This window comes from Macrobrachium nipponense, chromosome 28 (genome assembly GCF_015104395.2).
Source record: "Macrobrachium nipponense isolate FS-2020 chromosome 28, ASM1510439v2, whole genome shotgun sequence".
NCBI lineage: Eukaryota > Metazoa > Arthropoda > Malacostraca > Decapoda > Palaemonidae > Macrobrachium > Macrobrachium nipponense.
In genome coordinates this window covers 70,209,643-70,219,326 of record NC_087217.1, presented here as the reverse complement: position 1 = coordinate 70,219,326, position 9,684 = coordinate 70,209,643, and the positions used below count along the sequence as shown (strand labels likewise).

General features: G+C 37.1%; 1 protein-coding gene across 2 annotated transcripts in view; it reads left to right on the top strand.

Annotated features, from left to right (window-relative positions):
• Positions 1-629: 629 nt before the first annotated feature.
• Positions 630-9,684, top strand: part of LOC135201864 (conserved oligomeric Golgi complex subunit 3-like) — a 158,367-nt gene continuing 149,312 nt past the window's right edge. For both annotated transcript variants that reach the window (XM_064231166.1, XM_064231165.1), the window contains exon 1: positions 630-782. In XM_064231166.1, the coding sequence (XP_064087236.1) occupies positions 666-782 (117 nt within the window). In that variant the 5' untranslated portion in view covers positions 630-665. The remainder of the gene's footprint in view (positions 783-9,684) is intronic.

Genomic DNA, 9,684 nt, shown 5'->3' with positions numbered 1-9,684 from the left:
ACTGCAGTGACATGTAATCTTATAAACATTATAACATGCCCTTGTCACTCACACGTTTCATACAGATAGCCTTAAAATGCTCCTTATTTTTCCGAGGTCGAAGCAACCCTAAGGCAGCATCCTTACACAAAGTAACACAGAAATCTGAATTTCCTTCTAATAACATCCGGCCGGTCCATCACTTACTAGGGGTTTAAGTTTAGCTGCTGGGTACGTTTCGTATAATCTTAAAAATATATATAATGTGTATATAACATCAACATTAACTATGCAGTTTTTCTTTACTTTAATTTGCATTTCTTATAAATATTGGTTTTGATAGATTATTTTAAAGTGAATTATATTTACTTGGAAAGATTACAAGGCAGAACTGTCACATGAAAATTGGCTGGTCTAGCTGTCAAAAATGAAAGTGGTACACTTCAGAGTTCGGATTATATTATTGAAGAGTAATGTTTCGATTTTTAAGTAAGAACATAAACATTGATTATACATATTTACAACTACCACATTATAATGATATAGTTTTAAGTAAATATTATGTATGATAATATATTAGTTCTGTATTTAAGTACACATTACTCTGTATTTGTTAACGTCAAGTAGAAACACTATACATTTACGTGGCGATGTGTAGCACTTGCTGACGTCACATCAAAACAAAGATGGAAGACGTGGCAGATGTAAACATTGAGCAAGTGCGAGAGAATTTCAGCAACTGGGAAGCAGACAGGGCTCCTTTGGCACCACTGACACCCCAAGAACGCGACAGTATTATAGAGGTAACGTTTAAGGCGATTTTATATAGTTTTGCGGTAAAGAAATTCTAAAACCATCTGTTGTTGAAACCGGCTCGAGTGTCTAGTTAGGTACAACTTTCTTTGACTGAAACATTTGCTTATATTGGACATTAAATTAACAAATTAATTGAAGCAGTGTAATTTGTATAAGATACAACAGGCTGAATTTTATAAAGGTTGTTTGCTCAAGTTTTATTAACACAGTTTTACTTCAGCTCAAGAATGTGATGTTTTAACTATAGGGTAAACAACCGAGTGGACTAGCTGCGGCCACCTTAACCGTTGTCGAACCCACCTTCAGAAAAAGTACTGTCACTAAAAAGGGTTAAGTCTAAGGTTTCGTTTGATATATAAATCTAAGCAGCGCTGGGTCTAAAAGTGGTTTAAAAATCAAAATTACATTTGACCCACCTGAAACAAACTAGGGTAGAACATCACGACAGGCCAACCCTCATCACGGTAGACGGGTCTTATTCACTCGATATTTAATTGGTGAAACATGAATACAATTGCAACTCTAACATACCATTTAAAAGACTGAAGTTTCGTCAACATATTGTGATATATGAAAGCCCCATACGAACTAAAATAAGCATGTGAGCTCTTCGTAAAATATGTTTTCAAGGCAGTTTTGAAATCCAATATGGCGGCTACGTTTTGCATGGACGGTTCTCATCAGTGACGGCCACCATCTTTTTCCTTTCCCCAGCCTTCCCAGCACTCATTTGAACAATGTTAGCGTATTTATGTAACGTTTATTGATCTTACTCAAGATTGCAGTTGTAATCAGCACAATAAAACAACATTTTGTTGCCTATATTAGTGAAAGTATGAAACTTTTTATTCCCCCCTGGTTTGATGGTTGGAACTGAATTCATTCTTACCCTTGTAATCGGCGGTTTTTATCCTTACTGCCATCACAACTGAAACTCCACAGTGCTTATTTGATTGTTATTATACACATTTTGGTCTCAGTTCACTCCACATTGCACTTTAAGAAAACCCGTTGCTGTTCCTGGTTTCTAAGCGCGCGCGCCATAAACACAATTTCGAACAGCAGACGACGACAGACGACGAAACTGCAAAGTTTTATTTCCCTAACTGTTTACTTTACTCGTTATTTAGTTTAAATTTACGACTTTGTTATTTAAAAATTTTGATTTAATTCATGTATTATCCCTTTTTGCAACCAAATTACCCCGAAAAATTACAGATATTTCTAAAGTAGATAAAATCAAATGTTTTCTAACGTTTCGTATATCTGGCTGCCGAAAACCATAGAGGAACGAATACTGGAAAAAGTTGCAGATGGAACGAACTACGTTTTTTTTTTTTTTTTGCTTTTTTGTTTTTGCTAGCACCTTTTCATTGATTTCAGTCTTTATTAGTATTTTGAATTTCTTAATAATCGTATGCCAGAAATAAATGTAACCTTTAATGTTTGCATGCTTTAATGTTTGCATGCTAAGAATGGCAAAATCATCGTTGCCACATTAGTGGAGGCTTCACACATACGCCGTTCCATTATTATCCTGTTAAGCGTCCGCCCCTGATGAGCTCGCTGCTAACGTACCGTCACCCGCTTTTTTTGTAACTCAGCGATCATAGCACTGATGATAGTTTTCAAAGTTAATATTGATTTTTATGATTGTTATTCATACTGTAATTAACTGTAAGAAATTCTCTCTCTCTCTCTCTCTCTCTCTCTCTCGCTCTCTCTCTCGTCTCTCTCTCTCTCTCTCTCTCTCTCTCGGAGTCGTCCCTCGAGTACCAGTCTCGCAAAGAAAAGTCATCCGTTCACTCCCCGCAATTGGGAAGAAAAGTTTTATCATCACTGGAGGATTCAGAACTAGAGCTCTCATCATCAAATAGGTTATCAATATCACACTCCTCATCTAGTATTTGATTGATCTCACCTGAAGAAATATGACTCCTCTTTGGGACATTCATTGTAAAGACGCGAAATCCAATTGTCTCGATAAACGCCCGAAGCGTATTGAAAGAAAACAACAGGGACAGGCAGTTTTCTAGCATAAGCGACCACCAGGAAAGAGTTTGCCAGGCTGGAAATAAGTTTCCCATGTGCTGAGAGTGTTTACCAAATGATGTTCCTACACTTTCTATACGAGTAAACGTATTATTAAGGGGCTGACGGCTTGACAAGCACAGTTAAAGTCTTGAACGTAATATCCCCGTTGAAGGCGCTACCGAGTAGATCGCGGTAAACGTATTATTACGTGGGTGACGCTTAACAGGTTATAAACTGTTTTCCATGAATTCTAGTTGTCATAGTAATGCAATAATGATAAAATTGCTTTAATATTTATGTATATATACTTCCAATACATAGCCTAATTTCACCAATTTCACGTTTTGTGTGTAGTCTTATACCCAGTTTGGAGGGTCAACACATACGAATGGCAACAGAGAGAGAGAGAGAGAGAGAGAGAGAGAGAGAGAGAGAGAGAGAGAGAGAGAGAGAGAAAGGAAGGCGGAGGAACGAAGAAGAAAAGAGGGTGGCGGTGGAGGGGGGGGGGGGGGGTGGTGTTTTTTGGGGAGAGGGTAGGTGGAGCTTTATTACGCGTGTTCGTATCCATTTCTGCATAATGGAGTTTTTTGTCTCTTGGTACAAGGACAAGTGTCGTTATTCTTTACGATTAGTGATTCACGATACCCTTATAAATTACGGCACTGGGTTGTAATGCACTATAGCAAAATCTCGTTCTGTTAAGAGTGTTCGTTACAGAAATATGGTATTGCCCAAAAACGTGCTTGCACTGTCTCTGAAACCCATAGTAGACATGCTGCTTAGTTGTCAATCAAGTTTTTTATAACCAAGTATTTTTTACAAGCTAGCTATTGAATAAATTTGTATTTTTCTCAGTCAAAACATATGCCCCTCAATGCTAACTTTCCTCTTTTAACGACTTTCTGGTCATTGCAAATTCGGCCCCATAATTTCTTATGGTGCGAAAACAGACAGAGGCCCATGGACCGAAAACGATGCGTCACACTACGGCAATAATCCAGCAATAAAACATCTTCATATATCCAAAAAGTCAATAATAAAGATATATATGCGCATTACGATTATAACAATTACATGTATAGCTGATAACAATCTGCATGAATAACTGTAAACTGTTCTTGAGCAATGACAGTTGAGTATAGCAATTATTTACAATAGGTACGAAAGTCAAGATGTCGTGACGTCATAATACAGAACTTGAACGTTCTAATTCAGAAAAATAATTACTTAAATTTGAGTCAGAGTCGAGTTACTTTTTCAATAACGAATATTTTCAAATTAATCATCATAAATATGTAAAATATTGATGTTTTACTACTTATTTAAAAATTAGCTAAGAGCACGCTTTCTCGTCATCTTCTACAAAACAGCTGTTTACTCCTGGCTTGTTGTTGGTGAGAAATCGTGTTTCGATTGTTGTGATAAAAGTGCTCCAGCGTCTGTGGGTACAAGTGTGTGCGGATTTATCACAGGAAATGGAAAGTTTGTTGACACAAGCGACTCCGTAAACATCGAGATGGCGTCAATCTTCGAAACATTTTTAGTTGTAAGTAAAAATTTCTAAAGCGTTTTGGTGAGATTTCCACTGCCGTGGGCGCCATTTTCAGTACCCTCTGTTTAAATCTTAAAATTTGGCCTTAATTTCTAACTTTGGAGAAAATACTTACTTCGAAAGGAGAGTAGAGGTCTTTAGCTCCGTTTCTCACAACAACAAGTCGCGACTGATGCCCATCTCGGTGTCAGGACGCATTATAATGTACTTTTTCTGGAGGTGGCTAGGTGTTGATTGTAGGTGGCCTGCTTGGCCTGCTGTGATGTTTTTACCCTATAAGTCCCTCGACTTCATAACTCTCTCAAATTCCTCTTCAGACTGAGCTCTCGTTTGTTCGTTTGTACGTTAAAAACATAGATTTTGTCATTATTACATCATCGACTGTATTCTACGTAGCAAGACGTCACCCAAACGTCATAGTTTTTAGCCAATGATGATTATCCACATTGTACTTGGGACTGGCATTTTAACAAAACTAGAATCAAGTGACTGAATACCCAATCAGGTGGAATTTTACATAGGAAACTAACGCTTTACGACACTTTTCACACAATTTCCACCGCTAATTTTTCAGTCTTTTGAGAGCCGTGGAGGCGTGTGAACCTTCAACTTCTGGTGCGGTTTCTCATTTACCATCTACTTTGGGATTTAAGGAATCGGTTGCCTAAATATGTTTATCAAAAGGATCAGTTTGTTGGATACTTGGCTCTTGCCTATTTTAAATTGCTTTTTAAAGTATTGGATCATAGGCTCCATACATTCTTAAAGATGGCAGCTCATCTTTACCCTCCAACCTAAGTAAGTACGCAAAGGGTTTTAGGCTGTCTTATACTTAAAATGGCTATGTAAGGGGGGTTGCAGGGGGGGGGCGAAGCTTCCCCCCCCCCCCCCCGCCCCCCGCTAGTAAGGATACAGCTATGAGATTAGGTTAGGTGATTTGTTTAGGTTAGTTGGTAGCCTTGTTTATTGCTAATTCTACATGTGCCATTATTTGTAGGTTAAAACGGATTCTTTAATTCATTTCCCACCCAAAAACCCTGGTTTCCCACTGGGGGTCCCTCAAGATTGGAAAGGTTAACTTTCCAATTTTGATCGTTTTACAATTTTTTATATACTAAAATCATCGCGATTTGTATACAATTATGTATGTATGAAAAAAAAATTTTACGCTGTCATATATTCTAATATTTATATATGATAATGATATTTTTTTAATTTCTGATGGTTGCATACTAAACTTCAGGCAGTGACAAAAAAAATGAGCCAAAAATGAACTCTTTAATCTTGAAAACTAAGCGAGCTGTGATTTTTTGAAAAAAACTTTTTTTCCGCTTGGGCGCTAACTCCCAAACGCTGCCGGCATACGAGAGACACTTTGGTAAATAGCGGCTAGGCGTTTAATGGTTAAAGTAAATTGTCATTTTGGAGTTGGGGAACTAGGTCAATACCACCAATTCACAAAATATGGGTAATCGACACAAATCGGCATCAAAATTTTTTAAAAAACAAAAATGCTCCAGAAAAAAGCCTTGTGACCATAATTTGTAATTACTCCAATACACAGTCACAAACAGCCCGGTACTGGCAAGTGGAAAGTGTTCACGATACGATAGGCTTAACAACACAACACAACAACCCGCAATGTTCGAACACCTTGTTTCTAAATGGCTTTGGCTTCATTTCTAAAAGAATACCTGGCAATAATAAAGGGCAATAGCTAACCTAACCTAGTCAGAAAATCTGGTCGCTGTTTTGCCATTCTCTTAGCCAGGGGGCGGGGTAACAAGCCCCACGAACCCCCCTTAGTGGATTCATTGCCATTGAACGGCTTGGAGTTCGTGTTTTTTTTTTTAATAAATGGTTAAGTGGACCAAATGTGTTTCCCAGTGTTTAGTACTAGCCTTCAGGGATCAAATGTTCTTAAGCTAGTTGCTCATTTCACATATTCCCTTTAACACACACACATACATACACACAAACACACACACACACACATATATATAATATATATATATATATATATATATATATATATATATATATATATATATATATATATATATTACCATATTTTGTGAATTGGTGGTATTGACCTAGTTCCCCAACTCCAAAATGACAATTTATTTTAACCATTAAATGGCTAGCTGCTATTTACCAGTGTCTCTCGTATGCCGGTAGCGTTTGGGAGTTAGCGCCCAACATTTTTGGCTCTTTTTTTTTTTTTTTTTTTTTTTTTTTTTTTGTTTTTTTTTTTTTTTTTTTTTTTTTTTTTTTTTGCCTGAAGTTTATATATATATATATATATATATATATATATATATATATATATATATATATATATATATATATATACATATATATATATTATATATATATATATATATATATATATATATATATATATATATATATATTATATATATATATATAATATATATATATATATATATATATATCATATATATATTATATTATATATATATATATATATATATATATATATGATATATATATATATATACATATATATATATATTATATATATATATATATATATATATTATATATATATATATATATATATTATATATATATATATATATATATATATATATATATCTATATATATATATATATATATATATATATATATATATATATATATATATATATATATATATATATATATACTATATATATCTATCATATATATATATATATATATATATGATATATATAGTATATATATATTCATATATATATATATATATATATATATATATATATATATATATATATATATATATATATATATATATATATATATATATATATATATATATATATATATATATATATATATATATATATATATATATATATATATATAATATATATATATAATATATATATATTATATATATTTATTCTTCATGATGAATCTTACCTGCTGTTAAAGTTAGCTATATCTCTGTGCCGATTAAGCGACTCGGCATTCAAACAAAAAATCGAATGGCTGCCCAGATGACTGTCTAGTTTACCTGTTCTCCACCAGGTGTGTTTTGAATGTTTTAGCTCTTGTCAGAATTTTCCTTGCCACCACTGTGCTTGGGCGATTTTTGGTATTCTCTAAAGTTTGGCTGTTTTACACCTCTTTACGGTATTGTATTTCATTTTCCTAGGATATCTTCCACCGGAAGCAAAACCAATAGCATCAGGTTATGTAAGAATTATTTTGTTCATGAAACTTACCTGTCAGACATATATATAGCTGTATTTTTCTGAGTCCGACAGAATTGAAAAAACTTCCGGCACATGCAGTGGTCGGCCAGGTGGTTAGTACCCATTCCCGCGTCTGGGAGGCGGGTATCAGGAACCATTCCCATTTTCTGTTCATATTTTTTTCTGTCGCCGGTACTGTAAACACCTGTTTTCAGTACCTCCGTCTTAGGATTTTGAAACTTCATTGCCGCTAAGTATCCTAATTGTCTTTTGATTTATTTGTGGCTAGGCATACGCTATCATAAATTGATTTGAATTTGATTCATTTTTGCATAAGATATCTGAATCTAGTTAGGCTAGTTTCAGAGGGTGTTGTCTGCAAAGATAGGGTGTGGCTACCGAAAGCTTCAGTAGATCCACACTTGGTATGCACGAGGGGTACGGGTCTTTCTTCTTTTGTTGAGATTTGTCATGTAAGGAGTGTGAGACTTTGTCTAATTCCGTAAGGAAGACGTATGATTCGTATGTACGTAATTAATCAGTAAACAAAAGTCAGGGTAGTGAACTTGCTAACCTTCCTGTAGACTTTATTTTGCCTAACCGTGTAGTATGGCCTACGGGCTATGAGCTTATGTCTGCGAGAGGTAATGCCCTTTACGTTATAGATTCCATCTGTATCTTGGAATCTAAAGTGCTCGCTCTCCAATCATTGTTGTGAAGTGTAGTGCCCCTTCTGTAGTTGCTACTTCTAACCCTGTAGTGTTGCCTTCGGGCCCTGAAACAGTGTCTGTAGAGGGTAATGCCCTTTCTCTGATACTGTATCGATTCGTAACTTAGAATTGAAAGTGCTTGCTTTAGAGAGCAAAAGTGAAGTGGCTAAGTACAGTGACAGTGCCCCTTGTGTAGTGGAGGGTGCGTCAGATCGGCCTTATTTCGCCTCTAGGCCGGGACCTCTGCTGGACTCCCAGGAACACAGGGAGAGAGCATGTCGAAAGCCGAAGGAGGGTTACGAGGAACCCCCACCGATCTGACGTGCCTTCAGCAGACCTGAAGATACTCCCAGGCTGCCACTGTGCGTGCACGTGCACGAATCCTGAAGGATTGCTTCTCATCCTCCGAAGCGTCCTCCCCGCGCAGGGGTTGGAGCTTTCGGAAGGACTCGTGCCCTCTAAATAGAAGCTTGATAGAAGAGGACGCTTCATGTCCTCTCTCTCTCTCTCTCGTCATGCGTTGCAGTGAGAAGTAAGAAGGCGAACGTCGCCTGAACACGTGTACGTCTTTCCACTGAGAAAAAGGGAAAAAGAAGTCATAGTACAGGTACGCTTTTTGAGCGCGGACGTCCTACTTTGTGACTGTGTGAATAAGAAGGTCGTTCAGGCCCTCGCCCCTCGTATTCTCACACGTTCAACCCTTCTCCTGAGACTGCTTCGTGCAGTCGGATTTCTCTCCGAGATGTCTCTCGCTCTTCCCTGAAGGCAGTTTCTCTCACTTGTTTTGACGCCTGTCAGGAGCGTGACGCTTTTCTGCACGCTTCTTTGACGCTCAGCTTGAACGGGATGCTCGGATGGACGCCAGGCGCGCGCCAGTGGACACCGAGCGTGCGCCAGCGCACGCCAGGTGTATCGCCTGGCTGAACGTTTCTGTTGAACTCTTCAAGCAGATTTGGGCCTAAAGATTTTTTACCTCTACCTTCGGTGATCCCTTCTACCTTACCTGCAAAGAATGTGAAGTAAGCAGTGCTTCGGAGGAAGCTTAAAGTGAACAGGCAACTTCGTCTTCGAACCTCAGCAAGACCACGGGTTTCGTGAATTCAAGAGGTCTCTGTCAATTAATATTGCGTTTCGCAAAGTCCAGGATTGGATGGAGTTAAGGAAAGCTCAAGGGAAGATCTCTTTTGCTCTACCCGCTTACCGTCAGGTCAATGCTTTGTGGTAAGGCAGCTACGCGGGTAATGTAAAAGCTCAACGTCCTGCACGTCATGACGCTCAACAACGTTCAGTAGGATTCTTACAAAGGCACTCACAGGACGCTCTTCAGGAAAGCGCAAGACAGGACTTCCTTTGCCATATCTGCCAATAAAT